Source organism: Lipotes vexillifer, unplaced genomic scaffold, assembly GCF_000442215.2.
Source record: "Lipotes vexillifer unplaced genomic scaffold, Lipotes_vexillifer_v1.1 scaffold172, whole genome shotgun sequence".
Lineage (NCBI taxonomy): Eukaryota > Metazoa > Chordata > Mammalia > Artiodactyla > Lipotidae > Lipotes > Lipotes vexillifer.
Window position 1 is genome coordinate 1,542,436 of NW_006776799.1, and position 23,910 is coordinate 1,566,345.

The 23,910-nt window shown below is 40.6% G+C and overlaps 1 protein-coding gene across 1 annotated transcript in view; it reads right to left on the reverse strand.

Annotated features, from left to right (window-relative positions):
• Positions 1–18,147, reverse strand: part of PON3 (paraoxonase 3) — a 30,851-nt gene extending 12,704 nt beyond the window's left edge. The window contains exons 1-4 of the mRNA XM_007450655.1: positions 18,067–18,147; positions 16,201–16,271; positions 5,044–5,099; positions 704–869 (exon numbers count right to left, since the gene is read on the reverse strand). Coding sequence (XP_007450717.1) covers positions 704–869; positions 5,044–5,099; positions 16,201–16,271; positions 18,067–18,140 — 367 coding nt within the window. The 5' untranslated portion in view covers positions 18,141–18,147. The remainder of the gene's footprint in view (positions 1–703; positions 870–5,043; positions 5,100–16,200; positions 16,272–18,066) is intronic.
• Positions 18,148–23,910: the final 5,763 nt, after the last annotated feature.

Below are 23,910 nucleotides of genomic sequence, written 5' to 3' on the forward strand. Positions count from 1 at the left end.
TCCCTACATCCTTGCCAATGTTTGTTACTATCTGTCTTTTTTTAATTATAGCCACCCTATGGGTGTGAAGTGGTATCTCATTATGGTTTTGATTTGCATTTCCCTAATGACAAAGGATACTGAGTATCTTTTCATGTGTTTATTGGCCATTTGTGTATCTCTTTGGAAAGATATACTGAGATCCTTTGTCCATTTTTTAACTGGGTATTTGTCTTTTTGTTGTTGAGATGTAAAAATTATATATTCTGGATATAAGCCTCATCAGATATCTGATTTGCAAATCTTTTTATCTTATGCTTTAGGTTCTTTTTTCACTTCCTTGATGGTGTCTTTTGAAGTCTTTAATTTTAACAATGCCTAATTCATCCATTGTTTCCTTTTATGTTGCTTTATAAATGTCACGAGATTATTTTCAAAGGGCCTTTAGTTTATATGTTAGATTTCTGAGAACAATATCCCAACTGGTTTTGATGGTCAGATGAGAAGAAAAGGGGGTAGGAGAAAGACGGTGTGACGACAGTCTAGTCTCCCCCTCTTTAACATGATGTTAAAAAATGTTTTGATACATATTTATTATCTTATAAATATACATCTTCATGGTAAAATAGCATCTTCCCTCCTTTCACATACATGTTGAATAGTTGAGGATGAGTGGTTTGTATTTCCCTCATTTTCCCCTTATTCTTAAGCATTCAAGCTTTACCTTTGTCGATGAAAGTACTGATCCCATGTGGATTAAATGATGCTTTGTCAAAACCATCACTGATGTTTAGTGCCTGGACCCTTGGGTTTTGCTCATTTAAATCCATCAAGAAGATTTGTCCTGGCTCATCTGGTGCAAAGTTTGGCATGCCTGGATATTTTAATCCCTTTAAAATATAGAGAATAAGTATGCACATAAACACGTATCAAAGCAACGTTTTCACATGGAGGCTAAAATCTCAAGGCCTAACAGAAATGTTCAAAGCTCTAAATTTCTTTTAGATTTCTGGGATTTTTCACACAGTCAGGTATTGCCATTATCTGATCTGAGGGATTACCAATGTCATCTAAGCCATTGCAAATGGGAATATGGGAAGAACCTATGTTCAATTTTTAATATATAGAGAAGGAATTAGACCAAAAAGCATAATGCAAGAGACTAAGCTGTATTACTTTGTTTGAGTCCCTTGACCTGCCTGTACTACAGGTTTCTCATTTATAAAATGAGGAAATTAAAATATTTAATTGCGAAGGTTCTTTCTAGTCCTATTCTATATATAATGAACGCTCCTCAAAGCAGAGAGGGATGTATGGGTTTATTGCACTGCTCCCATCCTACATCCATTATATTATGTAATGACAAAGAGAATAATCAGCCAAGAATCAATATAGGGGAACCAGTTTCATACAGTTTACTATTTCTGACCTATTTTGTTCCTACAGATATGTCCAAGCATTTGGATGTGAATCCTTTTCTCCAAATATTGTAAAAAGTTCATTCCGGTAACTTGATCAGTGGCTCTTTCTCCTGGAAGAACCAGGTGTTTATCAACCAATAATAGGCATCCTGAATGTATTGGGCCTTTGCTGCATCCCAGGTCATGGTGTCAAAACTTGGGGTTGGTTTATTCTATACCAATTAGAAAACTCAGCCCACTTCCTCCCTGTATCCTTCCCCCAGCACTCTGATGTATATATCAACATCAACAATATTGTATCTTTTCTTGTACCCTCATTTCCACTTATAATCAGTTTAAATTCTTTCCTTCCCTCTCTCTCTCCTCCTTCCTTCTTCCTAACTCAACCTTCTCCCTTGCTCTCCCTCTCCCCTTCCTTTCATACACACACACACACACACACACACACGCACACACACACACACACACACTTACTTACTTACAATTATGCTATTCTTGGCCCTTCCACTGCCCCTCCCTTCCCCACCCCCAACCCCTGGGGTAGTCAATCTTCAGTTTCAAACAGCCTCGCCTATAACTTCAAGCTTTTCTTAGAACAGTTCTTCTATGCTTAAATCTTATGGGAAATCTAGCTTTCCCCAGACAATACTGGCCACTGAAGCCCATCAGTGGAAGGTCTATTCCCTCTATCATTCCTTCTCCTTAAGTCACCACACCTAGAGGAGAGATCGGCATGTCCCTAGCCACAAACTTCTGCTTCCAGAGCTCTAATCTGCCATCATCAGTCAAGAGACCGTCTTCTAAGGAAGCCTCACTCTTTGCTTACTGCTTCCTTATCAAATTCTTTGCCAAGTCCCTTTGCCCTGTTCTAACTCTTATACTGTATAAGGCTAGTCTAAATTCTCTTCCTGCCCTTTCCTCCTCTGTCCTCAACCATCCCTCTCTCCTTCTCATTCTACACTCTTCCCTTGTAGCTCTTATTTATTAGGTTACAGGTATTTCTTCTATACCAGTGATTTTCACATATGCACATTTCCCTGGAACCCCTCTTTGGAGCCCCAGCTTACATCCCAACTTCTTCCTAAGGGCAGCTCAAAATCAAATGGTCAAAACCAGAATCATCTCTCCCAGAATCCTGGATCTCATTTGTATCTATTCTTCTCTGTTAAGGGAATCACTGCTCTCCCCAACATCAGGCCAGAAAATTGAGTCTCCAAGTCTACCCTTCCCTCCATAGTCAATTTGCCACTAAGTCCAGTAACACTGGGGGAAAAAAGTCAGAGACATCTAATCTTTGCCTTTTTCACCTAAGGAAAATTAAGCCCAGAGAAGTGAATTGCCTAAATCACTCAGATCATTAGTTGTACAGCCTCTTTCTGCCACACCATAAAGAAAGGTTTGACAGTAGAGAATATTGCTCAGGAAGGCAGCTCAAGGTGGAACACCACAGCAAGTACCATGGGAGCTTGGGGGAATGTGAAGGCACTGACAGCTAGTAGAAGGGCCGGTGCTCTGGAAATGGAAATGATTTGATTGGAGAATAAGGGTAGGGCATGGCAAACAAACGTGGCCTACATTAAGCATCATGATGAATGAAACTCTTCTAAGAAATGGCTTCACACTTGCCTGGTTTTCTGTTTAAGGCAGTTGGGTAAGAATCTGTGGCAAGTGATTGCAAGCAATTCTTTTGATACCATTCACTACTGAAAATGGTGAAAATCACCTGGATGTGCAGGCATCTTATTTCCACCAACAGACTACAGGTACATGTGGACAGGCATGGAACTCCTCCACTGCCCTCATTCACCAGTACATACATTCAGTAAGTAGCCAAGCACCTGTACGTACACTCAGTAAGTAGTCAAGCACCTGTGTATGCCAGGTAGTATGTTAGGTGCTAGTGTGGCAATGTACATTCCAAAGTCCTGGTCTCAAAAGGATTGAAATCCAGGGAGGCAGCACCGAGCAAGTGTATCAGATATGGTGTGGCATCTAAGACCCTAACCACAGGGAACCTGTAGGACCATCAAAGAGCCACCTTGCCCAGAAAGAGAGTGTTAGGGATTTTCCTGAGGAATTAAAGTGCCACCACGATGAGCCCTCATAAAGAACCAGGAGTTAGTCAATAACATTGAAGAAGGGAGTAATCTTGCAGGCAAAGAGCATACCAAGTCCCAAGGTAAGGAATCAACAGCCTGCTTGGCACCTCTAAATACACTAAAGATATCTATCGCACAGAATTACTCTCTAAATCAGCATCTTCCAAACATGTTCTAGGATGGCAAGAAAGGGCAATAGGAGGTAACCAAGAACAAGGACTTGAATTTACTGCAGTACAGAAAGATTAAAAATAAGCAAAGAACATTATCCTTATCCTATAAGAATGAGTTGTTATTTTGCAAAAAGAGCTAACATTTCTCATGGAATTATTTGTGATGAAAATCTCTACTTTCTGAATAGCAAGAATTTAGTACACTTAGTTCTAGTGAAAATAGAAAAGAAACATACAGTAGGAACTACAAATATTATTTCCTAATAGCAAAGAAATCTCCTAGCTGTAAAGTAGTTATTTTTAAAGGTCTATTTGGCATAACATTGAAAATCTAAATTGACAATAGGTAATTTAAGTCAACAAAGAAAAAGCTTTTCTAGACAGCTTTGTTTCATTTTTGGTTTTGGAGGAAAACTAAAGAAATAAAATCCCTCCCACCCACCCTCCCACCCTCACATGTACCACCAGCAGCAGCAATTTAAAATCCAAATGAGACCCTGACTATACTTAAGAATTTAGAAACTGGGGCCATTAAGGAATATTTTATGTGCCCTGTTTCTGGCCAAAAAGATATAGATTTTAAAAGTTTGTTATTTGGTAGTATTTTATTGGCCAAAATGGAATATTAGAGCATGCAATTCCAGCAATCAGAATTCACATTGGAAATGTAGTCAGTCTACTTTTTTCAAAATCCTAGGTCCCGTTCCAAATGCAACTGATTTAATAAGTACATGATAATTTTCAACATCTTCACAACATATACATTTTAATTTATTGAAATTCAGTCCTTCACATAGCTTCCTCATCATCCCAAACCTGTGAAGGTGGTATTGAGAATAAAATGCAGGTTTTTCCCTACTCTTCTTTGAAAGAGCTTCTCTTTGAAAGGCAAGGTACCCAAGATGGAAAATGCTCAGGGCTTTGAATTGAGTAACATGGTTAACATTCAATCCACAAACATTTACTGAGCTCCAAACATAGGAAGGCATGATGAGAGGAATACTAATTAGTGAGAAGATGATTTCCAGAAGCTGAGGCCCAGCAAATAGGGTGATGATGAGGATGAACAACAGCTGAGCAAATCTGGTGCCTCGTCTAAGAATCGAATGGAATTCAATATACATTTATTGAGACACTACTGGGTATATAACTGCCCACAGGGAGCTGCCCACCAAGGGTTAGGCAAGCCTGGCATTTCCGTGGTATCTTAATTAGCCTTCTGAAATACCATTTTGGCTTTTTTAGTTGACTAGTTTACCCATGGGCAGGATGAATGTGTAGGGATCCATCTGGCAGCTGTAGTCGGCAACATTAATGTACTGTCCATGCAGCTATTGACATGAGCATCTGAGGGGCATGGAAAATACTCACACTGGAGATAAAAGCCAGCCCCCTAGGAAGTATGTCAATATCTTCAGAGCCATTTTCTGCAAAAGAAGCAGAGGATCAGAAAGATGCATGTACAAAGGCTTAAAAAGTAAATCTCGCACATAGACAAGACTTTGAACTTCTTTTGGAAACTACCTTAACTTTTTAAACTATTTACTTGGGAAACTATATTAACTTTCAGGACTCCCACAGGCATGATACACTCCACTAAAAACCTGAGCCAGACTCTTGAAATACTGAATTCTATTTTTTTTAGAAGTCCATTTTCAGGAGAAAAAAAGCAAAAAACTATAAAATAAATTCATATCCTAGATTTATTCTTTAAATAAAAACTCTCAGGGTATGTCCTAAGAGATTCAGCTTTATTCCCCACAGAAGACTTATCTACAGACCAAGTGATAACATTTGGAAAGTCCTCACTGCGAAGCTCTCTTAAAGGCCTTTCTGCCACGTATTTCTCCTCTCCAACTTGTTGAGGCCTGAAAAATCTACCCTTCTCCTATGATATTGGGAAATTACTGAGTAACTGTTTTCTGTTATAAAACCAATAGATCTTAGGATGAACTATTGGAAATAATTGAATTTGAAAGATTTTAGTCAGATCTTTTACTCACTGAGAGCTGGTCATGAGCATTTTTCTATGGAAAGAGGCATGTGATAAGTAAGATATGACTAAGAACAGGATGAAAAAGGGGCTCGCGTAGCTTCTAGTAGAGAGATAGACCCACATATAATGTGAACCCAAGCAGGCATCATTGAGGGTGAAATGAAGGCAATGGTTATTGAGTGTGGTAAACTGTAATTTACAAATATGGTAGAAACAGGATGTATCAAAGCCACATGCTCTTCTATTTTTTTAAATTTTAATTTAATTTAATTTATTTTTATACAGCAGGTTCTTATTAGATATATATTTTATACATATTAGTGTATATATGTCAATCCCAATCTCCCAATTCATCCCACCACCACCACCCCCCACCCCACTTTACCCCCTTGGTGTCCAAATGTTTGTTCTCTACATCTGTGTCTCTATTTCTGCCTTGCAAACCTGTTCATCTGAACCATTTTTCTAGATTCCACATATACACATTAATATACGATATTTGTTTTTCTCTTTCTGACTTACTTCACTTTGTATGACAGTCTCTAGGTCCATCCATGTCTCTACAAATGACCCAATTTCATTCCTTTTTATGGCTGAGTAACATTCCTTTGTACGTATGTACCATATCTTCTTTATCCATTCATCTGTCAATGGGCATTTAGGTTGCTTTCATGACCTGGCTACTGTAAACAGTGCTGCAATGAACGTTGGGGTGCATGTGTCTTTTTGAATTATGGTTTTCTCTGGGTATATACTCAGTAGTGGGATTGCTGGGTCATAAGGTAATTCTATCTTTAGTTTTTTAAGGAACCTCCATACTGTTCTCCATAGTGGCTGTATCAATTTACATTCTAACCAATAGTGCAAGAGGGTTCCCTTTTCTCCATACCCTCTGCAGCATTTGTTGTTTGTAGATTTTCTGATGATGCCCATTCTAACCAGTGTGAGGTGATACCTCATTGTAGTTTTGATTTGCATTTCTCTAATAATTAGTGATGTTGAGCAGCTTTTCATGTGCCTCTTGGCCATCTGTATGTCTTCTTTGGAGAAATGTCTATTTAGGTCTTCTGCCCATTTTTAGATTGGGTTGCTTGTTTTTTTAATATTGAGCTGTGTGAGCTGTTTATATATTTTTGGAGAGTAATCCTTTGTCCATTGATTCGTTTGCAAATAGTTTCTCCCATTCTGAGGGTTGTTTTTTCGTCTTGTTTATAGTTTCCTTTGCTGTGCAAAAGCTTTTATGTTTCATTAGGTCCCATTTGTTTGTTTTTGTTTTTATTTCCATTACTCTAGGAGGTGGGTCAAAAAAGATCTTGCTGTGATTTATGTCAAGGAGTGTTCTTCCTATGTTTTCCTCTAAGAGTTTTATAGTATCTGGTCTTATATTTAGGTCTTTAATCCATTTTGAGTTTATTTTTGTGTATGGTGTTAGGGAGTGTTCTAACTTCATTCTTTTACATGTAGCTGTCCAGTTTTCCCAGCACTGCTTATTGAAGAGACTGTCTTCTCTCCATTGTATAATGTTGCCTCCTTTGTCATAGATTAGTTGACCATAGGTGTGGAGGGTTATCTCTGGGCATCTATCCTGTTCCATTGATCTATATTTCTATTTTTGTGCCAGTACTGTATTGTCTTGATTACTTTAGCTTTGTAGTATAGTCTGAAGTCAGGGAGTCTGATTCCTCCAGCTCCATTTTTTTCCCTCAAGATTGCTTTGGCTATTAGGGGTCTTTTGTGTGTCCATACAAATTTTAAGATTTTTTGTTCTAGTTCTGTAAAAAATGCCATTGGTAATTTGATAGGGATTGCATTGAATCTGTAGACTGCTTTGGGTAGTATAGTCATTTTCATAATATTGATTCTTCTAATCCAAGAACATGGTATATCTCTCCATCTGTTTGTGTCATCTTTTCCAATTTGTATTCCTTTTATTTCTTTTTCTTCTCTGCTTGCTGTGGCTAAGACTTCCAAAACTATGTTGAGTAATAGTGGTGAGAGTGGACATTCTTGTCTTGTTCCTGATCTCAGAGGAAATGCTTTCAGTTTTTCACCATTGAGAATGATGTTTGCTGTGGGTATGTCATATATGGCCTTGATTATGTTAAGGTAGGTTCCCTCTATGCGCACTTTCTGGAGAGTTGTTTTTATCATAAATGGGTGATGAATTTTTTCAAAAGCTTTTTCTGCATCTATTGAGATGATCATATGGTTTTTATTCTTTAATTTGTCAATACGGTGTGTCACACTGGTTGATTTGAGTATACTGAAGAATCCTTGCATCCCTGGGATAAATCCCACTTAATCATGGTGTATGAGCATTTTAATGTGTTGTTCGATTCTGTTTGCTAGTATTTTGTTGAGGATTTTTGCATCTATATTCATCACTGATATTGGTCTGTAATTTTCTTTTTTGTAGTATCTTTGTCTGATTTTGGTATCAGGGTGATGGTGGCCTCATACAATGAGTTTGGGAGTGTTTCTTCCTCTGCAATTTTCTGGAATAGTTTGAGAAAGATGGGTGTTAGCTATTCTCTAAATGTTTGACAGAATTCACCTGTGAAGCCATCTGGTCCTGGAGTTTTGTTGGTTGGAAGATTTTTTTTTTTGCGGTATGCGGGCCTCTCACTGTTGTGGCCTCTCCCATTGTGGAGCACAGCCTCTGGACGCGCAGGCTCAGCGGCCATGGCTAATGGGCCCAGATACTCCATGGCATGTGGGATCTTCCCGGACTGGGGCACGAACCCGTGTCCCCTGCATCGGCAGGCGGACTCTCAACCAGTGCGCCACCAGGGAAGCCCTGTTGGAAGATTTTTAATCACAGTTTCAATTTCACTACTTGTGACTGGTCTGTTCATATTTTCTATTTCTTCCTGGTTCAGTCTTGGAAGGTTATACCTTTTTAAGAATTTGTCCATTTCTTCCAGGTTGTCCATTTTATTGGCATAGTGTTGCTTGTAGTAGTCTCTTATGATGCTTTGTATTTCTGCGGTGTATTCTGCGGTGTCCATTGTAACTTCTCCTTTTTCATTTCTAATTTTATGGATTTGAGTCCTCTCCCTCTTTTTCTTGATGAGTCTGGCTAAAGGTTTATCAATTTTGTTTATCTTCTCAAAGAACCAGCTTTTAGTTTTATTGATCTTTGCTATTGTTTTGTTTGTTTCTATTTCATTTATTTCTGCTCTGATCTTTATGATTTCTTTCCTTCTACTATTTTGGGTTTTGCTTGTTCTTCTTTCTCTAGTTCCTTTAGGTGTAAGGTTAGATTGTTTATTTGAGATTTTTCTTGTTTCTTGAGGTAGGATTGTAGTGCTATAAACTTCCCTCTTAGAACTGCTTTTGCTGCATCCCATAGGGTTTAGATTGTCATGTTTTCATTGTCATTTGTCTGTAGGTATTTTTTTATTTCTTCTTTGATTTCTTCAGTGACCTCTTGGTTATTTAGTAATGTAGTGTTTAACCTCCATGTGTTTGTGTTTTTTACATTTATTTCCCCTGTAATTGATTTCTAATCTTTTAAGCGTTGTGGTCGGAAAAGATGCTTGATATGGTTTACATTTTCTTAAATTTACCAACTCTTGATTTGTGACCCAAGATGTGATCTATCCTGGAGAATGTTCCATGTGCACTTGAGAAGAAAGTGTAATCTGCTGTTTTCAGATGGAATGTCCTATAAATATCAATTAAATCTATCTGGTCTATTGTGTCATTTAAAGCTGTGTTTCCTTAATTTTGTGGCTGGATGATCTGTCCATTAGTGTAACTGACATGTTAAAAGTCCCCCACTATTATTGTGTTACTGTTGATTTCCTCTTTTATAGCTGTTAGCATTTGCCTTATGTATTGTGGTGCTCCTACATTGGGTGCATAAATATTTACAATTGTTATATTGTCTTCTTGGATCGATCCCTTGATCATTATGTAGTGTCCTTCTTTGTCTCTTGTAATAGTCTTTATTTTAAAGTCTATTTTTTCTGATATGAGTATTGCTACTCCAGCTTTCTTTTGATTTCCATTTGCATGGAATATCTTTTTCCATCCCCTCACTTTCAGTCTGTATGTGTCCCTAGGTCTGAAGTGGGTCTCTTGTAGACAGCATATATATGGGTCTTGTTTTTTTACCCATTCAGCAAGTCTGTGCCTTTTGGTTGGAGCATTTAATCCATTCAAGTTTAAAGTAATGATTGATATGTATGTTCCTATTACCATTCTCTTAATTGTTTTGGGTTTGTTTTTGTAGGTCCTTTTCCTCTCTTGTGTTTCCCACCTAGAGAAGTTCCTTTAGCATCGCTGTAGAGCTGGTTTGGTGGTGCTGAATTCTCTTAACTTTTGCTTGTCTGTAAAGCTTTTGATTTCTCCATCAAATCTGAATGAGCTCCTTGCCAGGTAGAGTAATCTTGGTTGCAGGTTCTTCCCTTTCATCACTTTATATCATGCCACTCCCTTCTGGTCTGTAGAGTTTCTGCTGAGAAATCAGCTGTCAATGTTATGGGAGTTCCATTGTATGTTATTTATCATTTTTCCCTTGTTGCTTTTAATAACTTTTCTTTGTCTTTAATTTTTGTCAGTTTGATTACTATGTGTCTCAGTGTGTTTCTCCTTGGGTTTATCCTGCCTGGGACTCTCTGCACTTCCTGGACTTGGGTGGCTATTTCCTTTCCCATGTTAGGGATGTTTTGGACTATAATCTCTTCAAATATTTTCTGGGGTCCTTTCTGTCTCCTCCTTTGGGACCCCTATAATGTGAATGTTGGTGCGTTTAATGCTATTCCAGAGGTCTCTTAGGCTGTCTTCATTTCTTTTCATTCTTTTCTCTTTATTTTGTTTCGCGGCAGTGATTTCCACCATTCTGTCTTCCAGGTCACTTCTCCGTTCTTCTACCTCAGTTATTCTGCTATTGATTCCTTCTAATGTAGTTTTCATTTCAGTTATTGTATTGTTCATCTCTGTTTTTTTGTTCTGTTTGTTTGTTTGTTTGTTTGAATCGAGGGCTTCAGTACTTGCAGCATGCAGGCTCAGTAGTAGTGGCACACTGGCTCTAGAGACCAGGCTCTGTAGTTGTGGCGCACAGGTTAGTTGCTCTGCAGCATGTGGGATCTTCCCGGACCAGGGATCGAACCCATGTCCCCTGCATTGGCAAGCAGATTCTTAACCACTGTGCCACCAGGGAAGTCCTATTGTCCTTTCAAGTCACTAAGTTTTGGGGTAGTTTGTTGCACAGCTATAGTAAATGGAATACATGGGAAAATGGTTACCTAAGGTAATGGGTTATTAGTGTGTCAAAAGGCAATTGAGAGAGGATAGAGGAGAACAGGGGAAAGAAAAGTAGAACAAAGCCAAAGAAAATGCAAATTTGAATCAATAGAATAATAAACAATAGGCACTGAAAACTGGAGGACAGAGATTTAATCATATTGATTATGCTGAAGGTTGAAACTAATCCCCTACCAGTAATCTGATAATTACATTAATCAGAGCTTTCCATTTTCTAAGCAATCCAGTTAATCAAGATTTACCTATATATGGTATTTTGATGGCCTGAAAGATTTAGTGCTTTTTCTACATGGAGTAAAATAGACTTTGGGAGAATCCAGCAAAATGAATAAAGCAATTTTAAAAATCATGTTGAATATGGGTGGGTTAGTTTTTGAACAAACTTTTTTCTCTCACTTTTTTTTCTCTAAACAATCACTTCTTGGTTTCCTTTTGCCCGATCTCCTTCCCACCTCCATCCTGGATGTGGATACTCCCCAGGCTCTACCTGCCCTTGGCTATTTCTAGGGGCAGAGTACTCATCCTACCTGCATCATTGACTCTAGCCCCATGGCTTCAGCTTCCACTCACATGCTCTTGATTCTCCAATCTCTAAATCAAGCCCAATTTCCAGGCCTCTGTATTCACCTGTATATTGGACATTTCTACCTGGCCTTTTCATTTCTCATACTCAACATGTCTCAAACTGACCTGGAAATTTCCCTCTTGAATCTGCTCCATTTTCTATATTTCAGTTTCTGTGGATGACACTTCTATCCCCCAAGTACACAAAGTAGGAACCTTGGAGTTATCTTTGATGCTTTCCTTTTCCTTACTCCCCAAATCTAACTAATCACAAGTCTTTCAAGCTCTAGAACTCCCTCCTGGATTTCTATAATAGCTTCCAAATGGGTCAGCTTTGCTCCCCTACAACCATTCTCTGCACTGTTGACAGTCATCTTTTTAAATTGCAAAGTTGACCTTGTTATGCCCCTGCTTAAAACCCGCCAATGGTCCCCTAGGGCTGGCAGTATAAATCCCAAATTCTCCACAGAATTGAGGCTCTGGTCTCAATTCTTGTGGCTCCCACTCTTCACTCTCCATTCCAGGTGTGCTGCAGTACTTCTGTCGGCAGTTCCTAAAATGCGCCAGACTTATTCACCTACATGCCTGAGCATATGCTGCTTCATTCTTCTTGGCAACCCACACCTTTCCCACACCACCCTCACTTCCACTTGGCTAAGTATCACGGGCTCTTAAAGATGAGTTGGATGCTACCCTCTCAGCCTTTTCAACCTCTCTTGGCTCCAGCTTCCATTTTATGTACTAATACAGTCACCTGTGACTGCATCCACCATGACATTTTCCACACTTGGGCTGCAACCTCCTGCATTCGTTAATGTCCTACTAGAAAGTAAGCTTCCTGGAAACAAGGACCAGGTTTTATTCAGTACGGTATGCTTGCACCCAATATAATACCTGCCTTTTCACTGTAAAAGCTTTCAGTAAAAGCTGGTGGGCTAACTAAAAAAGATAAACTGCTTTAGTTTCTTGAACTTTGTCTTGTCTTGAGGTTAAATTATTGACAAGTGTGTGTTAATTTCTGAGTAGAAGATGTCCTGAGTTGTATACTCTCTGGTTTGGTCTTTTTATCTTCCATACACCATGTCGCAAATCTCCCATGATAGCATTAACCTACTTCAGTAATTCACCTGCAATAGGAGTGGGCATTTTCCAAAGGGACTATGCTTGTCTTTACTTGCTCTACCCAGAGAATAGGGAAGCTGGTGCTTTGCACTCAGATGTGGAAAAGAATTAGTAGCTGACTGCACTTTATTCCTGACCTTCCTTTGCCCTCCTCCCCCACCTACACTGCACCTGCATGATGGCCCAGTGCATCTCAGAAACAGTGACACCTGTGGGAGTAAGAGTCCCCAGGAACCCGCCCCTGAGTCCCCTCCACATACTCGTTAACCTGTGCACAACTAACCTTAAAACCCCACTGCTAAGTCTAAAACAAGGCTTACAAATAGATATCTACTGCCTTTTAATCTGTCAACCCTACTAGTTGGCATAACTTCATTTCTTTGGCCTCCAATAGTTCTCTACAGACATCCTGAAAGAATGTCACACCAAATTACTATCAAGTAATATTATCCTCATTTCACATCTTGGAGAGAAGGTTCTGAAAGCCAGCTAAGAAAACAAATGGAACCTACCGTGGAGTAGAAACATATCTTGGAGAAGCTGGAAGCTATAGGAGGGAAAAGGGTTGGAGGGGAAGATAGGAAGACACCACATACAATGGCTGTCTGTCTACTTGATAATCCTGCCAAGGGCAAGCTGATAAAGCTATTCATATTTCAAGTGCAGCTTTGATCAAACAAACAACGTCCTAGTTAAGACAATCCTCTAGCCTCAAAGCCTTGGAAAAAGGATGAACTTAACACAAAAAGAACTTTGAGGTATGGTTTTTGGAGGTTAGAATTATTTCACCTTTCAAACTTTCTTCCCAGAAAGAATACTGGGGAAGGAAAACAAAAAGAGGAAGAGTTTGTTTGCCAATAAAATTAACCACAAAACTCTAGGTCTTGAAGAAAACACAAATCAGAATTTTTCTCCAGCTCTGTTACTGCCTACCTACCACACCCTGCCTTCAATCCTTTAGTGTTTTCCATTGTTTCATAAAGCTTTTCACTCTGGAATAGTTGGGTCTTTGAGTATTATCTTATTAGTGAGCTTTATTTCAATATCTAGCCTGCCTTGTCTTGGTCAGCTCTATTTATTAATATTTCACCTTTTTGCACCTCAGATTTTCTGTTTTCTGCTGCTATCATACTTCCCTGAAGCTTCATAATAAAAATGTGCTGTCAGTAGATAAGAAAGGCAGTGTTACACAACAGAGAGTACAAAGGCATAGAAGAAAACTGCCCTGGCTCATAATCTAGGCCTGTCACCCTCTAGTTCTGGACCACTGAGCAAGTAACTTCATTCTTCTGGGTGTCAGTTTCCTAATCTACAAAGACAGATGGCAGCACCCACCTTATAGGGTGGTTGTGAGGATGATGTAAACATTTCCAAAGGACCCAGCAGAAAGCTCATAGACACTAGGCCTTTGATAAGGCAGTATTATTATTTTTAGATATATAGCAATATTGTCCTACTGACAAATGACCCATGATCCTCACTTGTTTAGTTCTACAAATATAAAATGTACACATGCCAACAGACATGAGAAGTGACAAGACAGTTTTTTCTTCTGCTCTAGTTTTAACTTCTCAAGTCTGTTTGAATCATACAATCTGAGAGTTGGACTAGATATTAGAAATGATCTAGTCTAATTACCCCTCTAAATTACTTGGCAGGGCTCTTATCTTTTGAGAGATATATGTGTAGTCAATATGAATATTACTCCACAAGACGGTGAACAAATGATTAAATGTTATATTTCCTTATTTTTTAAATCAAATTAAATCTGACCCTGAGCCCATGTTCCACTAAACTGGAGGGAAATTCAACCTGAGTCTCTCTGCCAGGGCTGTGCAGATACCATAGGTGGTGAATTTTAAAACGAAGCTGAATATTTGGGAAAGTCCATCTGGCCTTTACTCTACACTAGTCACCACTGAATTACTCACTGCCGAGCCCATGTGGTCCCTTTAACTTAGACAATTTTGCCACTTCCACGTCCTGCGTGTGTGCACATATAACCTTTGCTCTGGCTGTGACACACGGTATAAAGGATCCAGCATCCCTAAAGATACTTTCTAACCATTCCTTCCTGGGTCTTGATCTTCCCCCAGAATGGAGCAAAGGTCCCTGTTATTCAAAAAACCCACATATTCTTCTCCCATCTCCATCAGAATCCCTTGAAGGAGCTCAGGTTTTTAAAAACCAAACTCAGAAAGTAGTTTGTCATCAGTTCATTCTGCTTTCTAGCTGGCAGCACAGACCTCATCTAAGACTAGTGAGCACAAGGACCAGGATCCTTCTCTTCTTTTTTTAGAAGTTGAGAGGGAAAAAAGACAGAAAACTAAAATCAAAAGGGCTCTTATTTTTTCTGATATATATGTATATCAGAAAAAATATATAGATATATATATTAGTAACATATCTTGGAGAGCTATATAATATATATATAATATATATATATATATATCTCTTATGTCACAATAAACTGTGCTTTCATCCTGTCACATACTGAAATAAATCACAGTCCCTGACCCTAGGAGGTTTACAGTCTGATTGTGAGAGAAAGAAAGAACACTGCTGGCTCTAAAATAAAGCATGTAGTAGGTGTTACAAGTGGATCAAAGTTTCAGAGTGCTGTGAGAGTTCAGAGGTACGAGAGGAGTTTCCAGCTGATTTCAGCCAGCAGAGATGAAGAAATCATTGGGGGTAATTTCATGAGCAAAGGTGAGAAAATGAAAGAACACATTCCCAGAACAGTGAACAGAATCTAGCTAGAATTTTGTTTTTCTAGTAGTATTGTCAGGGAGAGTGAAAGACTTGGAGCCAGAATAAGCAGTTGAGGCAGTAAGGAGTAAATGAGATCAGCTCTGTGTGGCGGCCCAGGAGAGGCCAACATATCTCATGTGAAACAGTGAGGGATGAGGGGACAACAAATGGTTGAACTGAGTCTCTTTGACAATGCGGGTACCATGCTTAGGAGAAGTCTAGAAGAAGAGCTGGTTATAGGTGGGGGTATGAGGGAGGAAATGACAGAAAGGTAAAGTAGATTTCAGACGGGAAAAGAAGGCCTGCAGTTTGAGTGATTAGGGATCCAGCTACGGATTTTCAATTAATTAAAAAAAAAAAAAAAAAAAACTCAGTCGGTTGTGAGGTTCTTGAGAATAAGGGCTAAGTCATATTCCTCTTAGTACTTGCAGATAAATTTTGAAGGAAGTGACACTTGAAGTTAGGAATATCATCAAGGAGAGGGGAGAAGAAAAAAATGAAGTAAGATAGGCAACAGAAGAAGACAGAGAAGGAAGTGAAATTTCACAGAAGGGACAGGAGCACAGTTCAGCGAGGGACCAACCAAAGAGTAGTCAATAACATTTTTCAAATGATTGAGAGATGTCAGTAAGAAAGAGGACTGAGAAAAAGCCACAGATTTTGACATTTAGGAGACCTCTTGGAGATGTGGGATGAGGTACCTTGGGAAAAGCTGATGAGGCTGCAGCCTCAATAGGAGGGTTTAAGAAGTAGCAGCAAATTAAATTAGCTGGCAGCCTCTGTCAGGTGGATGGTACCAAGAAATTGTACTGTCACATACATACCAACTCCCTCAATAAGGTGGCAGTTCTGGGGTTCTACTGGCTCCACTTCTCGATATGCATTAGTTCTTTCTCTGCAGAAGATAAAAACACTGGAGGTCAATGCACAACATCCAAAATCAATGTCTAAACATGGTCTTTAATCACCTTCATATTCCTTAACTCTCTTTCTCATCATTTATGGATGATATCACAAATAAGTAAACATCTTCTTTTATTTATTTATATAATGTGGACATTATCTGGGTAATGTGCCTATATTACTTATTTAATAGTAAATAAATATTATTAATTTAAATGCACAAAATAATATTATTTAATGTGCTAAAGTATTGCCTATTATAAATCTGCACTTTGGTTCCCTTAACCCCCTATAGTTTTGCCTTTTGATCCCTGTGCCCCCTACTGCTTTCCCAAATTCAACAGGGTATTTTAATAGCTAAACCCTGTAACTTTTGCTTTAACTTTATTATTTTAAAAATTTTATGCTAATTTACTTTGCAAGTATTTAAATTCATTAAACTGACCACAATTTAAACAATTGGCCAAACTATTTCTGAATAGTGTTTTTGTTTCCACAGTGAAACATTCTTCTAAATACCAGGAATAATTTTACATTTTTATTAAATCGTATTCACGAAGACTCTACACTTAGACTTATCCTACTGTCACTTTAAAAAAAATACTCCTTAGATCAGCTTTATAATTATTATTATTTTTTTTATGATTCTCTCACTTGGGTGCATTGGGAGCAAATGTAACAATAAACTCTTTCAAGCTGAACTAGAAAGTATTATCAAAAGGCATTAGGCTCGGGAATTCGCAGTGGTTAAGAATCCGCTTGCCAATGCAGGGCACATGGGTTCGAGCCCTGGTCAGGGAAGATCCCACATGCCGCAGAGCAACTAAGCCCCTGTGCCACAATTACTGAGCCTGTGCTCTAGAGCCCATGAGCCACAACTACTGAGCCTGCGTGCCATAACTACTGAAGCTGGCATGCCTAGAGCCTGTTGCTCTGCAACAAGAGAAGCCACCGCAAGGAGAAGCCTGCCCACAGCAGCAAACAGTAGTCCCCACTCTCCGCAACTAGAGAAAGCCCGCGCAGCAGCGAGAAGACCCAATGCAGCCAAAAATAAATAAATAAATAAGTAAATTAAGAGGGGAAAAAAAGGCATTAGGCTCCTCAGTAGATTCTAGACGTGAACTTCTCAGGAGACACCCAGTTTCTACCTAGAGAAATAAATAAAAACATCCCAAAGACAACTGAAGGCAAGTAGAGGCTAATAGATCCACTCAGAAATGCACATCATCACCTAACGTTTCTTCTTACCAGCCCAGTATTAACTTTTCCTGAGATGTTTCTGGGATGGCTATCACCAGATCTTCCACTTCAAAAGGTCAGATACCTACAAAATGCCAGGTTCCCCCTGCAGGTTTTGGCTCATTTCCCTGCTGTCCACCTAGCTCTTTTAATCTGGGATGAGTTGGTAACCCAGTACTCCTCAGTGTGGAACTTGCCTTGGGCAACCTCTAGAGTCAGCCAAAAACCATTCAGCTGGTAGCCTGCCTGGCTTCCTACCCCAAGTTCAGCACTTCCAAAATAGTTTGTTCAGGAGCTGAATGCTAAGGGCGACCTGGGAAAGGGGCGGGTGGGGGGCGGCATTTCTGCCCCACCATCTTAGGAAAGGCAAGAAGTCAGCTCACTCTATGTGCGCTTCTCAAGGGACACTTTGCTAGGTGGGATTGAGGAATGGGGTCCCAAACTGCTCATTCTTACCCGCTATAGGAAGGCGGCACCGGGCAGCCCTTAACCTAACTTGGAAGAAGAGAATAGGAGCCGAGGACGCTCCCATCAAGATGCCAACTCACCTAAGCGTCATTAACCTCTCCCCGATTAGGGCCAGGCCGGCGCCCAGCAGGGTAAGCGCCACCAGCTTCCCCATGGTCTTGGGGCGCGATGCGCGAGCACAGGCGCTGGGGAGGCGCTGCGGGCTGGCGCCTGCCCCGCCCCTGCTGGTGCCCACCCCGCTCGTCGTTTCCTCCCGGGCTGGTGCGCTGCCCGGGCGCTGGGCTAAAGTCACGTTGTCCCGCCCCGCCCCGCCGCGCCGCGCCGCGCCGCGCCGCTCCTGGTTCAAGGCCACCTTTATCCGCGTGAATCAAAGCTACCTTTATGCTCGAGGTTCAAGGAAACCTTTACTCGCGGGATTCTTTTATTCTTCAAGGCTCAAAGTACAGAGACGGGAGCCGTAGCCCTGAGTGAAGGTCTGGTGTTCTCTTGGCAGCTTTGGCAAGATCCCACCGGTTGCTGGGACGATAGAGGAGGCGGTTTGCTGCCCAAAGCTGCGGAGCTCTACCTCATCTCCTCGTGTGGCCTGAAGTGGAAACTGGAGGGGCGGGGGAGCGCGGGGAGCTAGAGTTCAGAGCTCGAAACTTTGCGTTTGTGGAAGGCAAGGAGTAATATGAGACGGCGAATTGATCCCTCGGCACAGGGAGCAGGGATAAACGGAAGATAATCGAAGCGAAGAGCTTTACATCACTCTTCTCCAAGATTTGGAGCACAGGACCTTATCTCCTGGCTTCATGGCCTGCCTCTGAATGCTGAACGTGGTGGGTACCCAGTTCAGTCTGTTGACTGGGTGGATTTGTTAATATCAGCAACCGTCCCCCAACGTTTGGGATAAAGAAAAGTCGGGAGAAGTGAAGGAAAAGAAATAAATAGAATAGGTAACAAGATGAGCAGAATGGGGGGAAGGGAAACATAGTTTGTTTGGCAGGTTACACTTTCAAAAGACTCCTAGATCCTTCTTTCTTTTGGGTCTTCAGATCCTGCCAAGCAAAGAATGCACTTCCCCTGCTCATGATGACGACCAGGTTGGAGGGAGAGGGGCGGAAGGTGAGGAAGACTTGAGTTTGGGCAGAGCAAAGTATCATCTTCAAGCATGATCTGTTTTTATTTACCAACAGAAAGAAATAGTACTAGTTCTGTTGAGTTTAACTGAGTAAATGTGTTTGAGAGAATACAGAACTGGAGATATTAAGGAAAGAAAATGAGGTTTCTGACCTGTGGGATACATGAATATAGTCTGAATACATAATTACTGTAGGATAATAAAGCCTTCCATTTATGCAGCACCCACTATGTGCCTTGGATTGTGCTTAGAACTTTGCCTACTTTTGATTCTCGGTTCTTCTCTGAGGTAGGTAACATCCCAATTTTATAGGTGAGAAAACCAAGGCACAGGGTAGCTGTGTAACTTGCCCTAGGTCACACAGCTGGAGAGTGGCAGAGTCAGGCAATCCGGCTCCAGACCCTGTGCCCTTCCTTAACTGTGCTGTGGAAGAAGGGCTACTAGAGGAACACTGTAACATCTGGGGTTGTACTGATAAGATCATTATTTCTAAGATTAATTTTAAAAGAGTTCAAGCAGAGGAGGAATCGAATGCTGTTTCCATGAGGACGTAGGAGGAGAGATATGAAGAAGAGAGGAGTGCTCCCAAAGCTGAGGGGCCAGGAGGCGTGGTGCAGGCGTGTGTCCAGAGTTTAAGGCTCAGGCTACCTGGGTTATATCCAGCTTGGATAAGGTGCTCAGCTTTCCTGCCCTGCAGATTCCTATTTTGTAAAAGAATGTCTGCCTTATACATGGCTTAAAATCAAATGTTATGATGAGTGCAAAGTGCTCACCACTGTGCTTGGTACATTGTAAGAAGCCAATAAGCATTAACCATCATTTAAATCTGAACCTCCTCCACCTGAGAGTGTAGGTTAATTGTAGGGAGAGACCCCCCATCCCATTGATCACTGGGTCTTCCAGTGCCAGCCACAGGACTTTGCACTTAATAGTTAGTCTCTAAAAATTGATTAGATGGGTGGATGCAAGATATGGACTTGGGAGAAGTAAATATTGGAAGAATAAAAAGAAAGGATGATGAAATAGTAGTAATTGTTCCTATGTACTAAGCATTTTGCATGCTTTATCATATTACTTCTTATTATCCTCATTTTACAGATAAGGAAAGTGAGGCTTAGAGAGGTTACGTGATAACATAAATAAGGTTACATAACTAAGAAGTGTCAGAAATTCCATTTGGTTTGAGATCTACTGACCCTAGAGTACTTGTTCCTATTTCACTGTGTTTGCTTCCTCCCAGCATAGCATTAAGAAGAGGGTAAGAAAAAGGATATATTCTTGGGCAATTGATTGCAGGTGCTGTGTCATCTATAATTTGTTTTAAATTTCTTCACGTTAGGCAGAGGAGTGTGTGTGTGTGTGTGTGTGTGTGTGTGTGTGTGTGTGTGTATTGACTTTAAACCTTAAAGGTGGATAGTTACCATCTGAATACCATAATCAGTGATTCAAACCCCTAGCTTGGTTAGTTAGCATTAAAGAAGTCCAAACTTTGGAGATCACCATATCACGTGTCACCATCAAAATCTGCACCTGGAGAGTTCACTCATTAGCTCAAGAGATATTAGAGATAATTATTCAAGGTAAAGCTAGTTTTGTCCAAAATATGTGGATTAGCAAGACATATTGTATCAATCTAAGCAGCTCCAGCTCTGCCTAGAGTAAGAACAAGAACAAGGAAGCCAGCATACTCAAACCAGTGAAGTGGGTTCTTGGCTGTCTTAGTCCATTCAGGCTGCTATAACAAAAAACCTATAAACTGAGTGGTTTAGAAACAAGAAACATTTATTTCTCACATTCTGGAGGCTGGGCAGTCCAAGATCAAGCTGCCAGCAGATTCAGTGTCAAGTGAGAAACTGCTTCCTAGACTGTTGTCTTTTTGCTGTGTCTTAAATAGTGGAAGAAACAAGGGAGTTCTGTAGGGTCTCTTAAAAGGGCACTAGTGGGCTTCCCTGGTGGCACAGTGGTTGAGAGTCCGCCTGCCGATGCAGGGGACGCAGGTTCATGCCTCGGTCCGGGAAGATCCCACATGCCGCAGAGCAACTAGGCCCGTGAACCACAGCTACTAAGCCTGCGCGTCTGAAGCCTGTGCTCGGCAACGGGAGAGGCCGCGATAGTGAGAGGCCCGCACACCGCGATGAAGAGTGGCCCCTGCTCGCCGCAACTAGAGAAAGCCCTCGCACAGAAACGAAGACCCAACACAGCCAAAAATAATAAATAAATATATATTTTTAAAAAGGCACTAGTGCCACTCATGAGCGCTCCACCCTCATAAGCTAATCACCTCTGAAGGTCCCCACCTCCTAATACCATCACCTTGGAGGTTAGGATTTCAACATATGAATCTGGGGTGGGACAAAATGTTCAGACCATAGCACCAGCTCTAGAACACTGTTGTATGCTGTGTCCACACTATTGACCAAGGAAGATTCTGCTTTCTGATCTGAAGTGAGCTGAATCCTCCCTTCAGAACTTTGTCTCAGACTGAAACTTTCTGTCACGTGCTTGTTGAAATACACAGGACAGAGCTGGGACTTCACTGACTTTACAGAACAACGGATCACAGGATGATTTTCATGCCTCCTTGGTAATAAACATTTGTGTATGACAGATTTGAGTTTGAGCTTTGTGTTTATCGAAACATACTGCCTGGCAGTGAGATTGTGGGGAAAGGGACCCATAGCCCCTCATCCATATCTAATCTTTAAAGGCTAATCTTTGAGTGTAATGGTCACTCAAACCCTGTCAAGAGGCCAAATTGGCTTGGTGCAGAGACCACTGAGTACATCAGTGTCATAAAAAGGGACTCACTGTCATTGAAAGAGCAGGACAAATGAATTCAAAAGTCCTGAGGTCAAGTCCCAATTCTGTGTGGAAATGACTCTTTAGTCTTTAGAAATCACCTATTCCCTCTGGACTTTTCTTACGTATACAGTGGGGCTCCTCAAAGAGCTAATAGGACTGAATGGAAGCATGTATGTCTAAACAATAAGTGCAGTACATAGATCTAGTTAATCCAACACCATGGATAATCAAAGTGCCATTCAGGGGGATGCAGAATGTACATACATATCATCCTATGGTGGAAAAATTAGAGGAATTCTATGTTTTGCATGTGTATGATATGCATAGAAACAGTCTATGACACAAACTGAAGAGTCGATACATGAGATTGGGGTCATGGAGATTGGGGAGGTCAGTGATCTTGGAAGGAGACTTTGCTTTTGTTTTGTAAGGCTCATGATGTCTGAACATTTTAAACCATGTATTTTCATCATGTTTATTATCATACAATTTTTAATTTAAAAAGATCATTCATATTAGTGAATCTTGACCAGGAGTGATAGAGGGAGAGAGCAACAAATCACAAAAGAGAATGTGGTTATATCTCAATAAAGATATTTCAAAAAAAAGAGAATATGGATTTTAGAACATTTGAAAAAAAGAAATGTGCAGAACGGTGTATAGTCTGCTACCTTTTGTGAAGTAAAGGGGAAAAACAAGAATATGTATCTGCCTGTATTTATATAAAAATATTTGAAAGATACACTTCATTTTGGAGTAATCCAAATTATATACAGGCGGTATGTAAACCCATTGGAATGAAAGGGAGAGAGGAAAGGGGAAAGCACCCAATTTTGGCCCTCAAGAACCATTACATTTCTATTTGGATGAGGTAAAGGAAACAGCAAAGGAGTCAAAAAAGGGATAATGAGGGAAGAAAGAGGAGAATAGTATTGCAAAAGCCAAGTCAGAAGCGTGTTTCAAGAAGGAAGGAAGAGGAGAGCATGCCAAATGCTGCTAAGAAGTCAAGTGAGATGAAAGTGGAGAGAGATGTAATTGGATTTGGCAGCACAAAGATCTCTGATGATCTTGATGAGAGCAGTTCCTGTGTGGCAAGAACAGAAGCCAGACTGTAGTTGGTTGAGAAGTGAATGGGTAATGAGTAAGAGGAGACAGTGTGTATGTCGAATAATTTACTTATCATGAGTGTATTAATTATGTGTTATGATGCACTAAACTATCCCCAAACAAGGTAGCTTAAAATACATTATCTCAGCATTGTTGTAGGTCAGAAATTGGAAGCATCTTAGTGAAGTGCTTCTGGCTCATGGTCACTCATGAGGTTGCAGTCATCTGAAGGCATTTCCAACATGACTCACTTGCATGGCTGTTGGCAGGATTTAGTTCCTTGCCACGTGGACCTTGCCACAGGGCTGCCTGAGAAATGTCCTCACAGTAAGGCAGCTGGCTTTCCCCAGTGAGTGAGTGACCTGAGTGAGGGAGCAAGGAGGAAGCCTCTGCCTTTTATGACCGAGTCACATGTTGTCACTTCTCCCTTATTCTGTTTATTAGAAGTCAGCCACTAAATCCAACCTACTCTTAAGGAGCAGTGCATTAGGCTCCTCTTTTGCGAGGAATGTCAAATTTGTGGATATATATATATATATATATATATATATATATTTTTTTTTTTTTTTTTTTTTTTTTTTTTTGTTGCGGGACACAGGCTCCAGACGCGCAGGCTCAGCGGCCATGGCTCACAGGCCCAGCCGCTCCACAGCATGTGGGATCTTCCCGGACCGGGGCACGAACCCATGACCCCTGCATCGGCAGGTGGGCTCTTAACCACTGCGCCACCAGGGAAGCCCCTGTGAACATATTTTAAGCCACCACAGTGGAGTTCAGAGAAGTGATGTGGTGGTTAGAAATGTAGGGTCAAGGGAGTGTTGTTTTTAAAGTGGGAGATGCAATTAGTATGTCTGTGCTGATGAAATCAGTACGGAAAGATGAAGATGAATCAGTA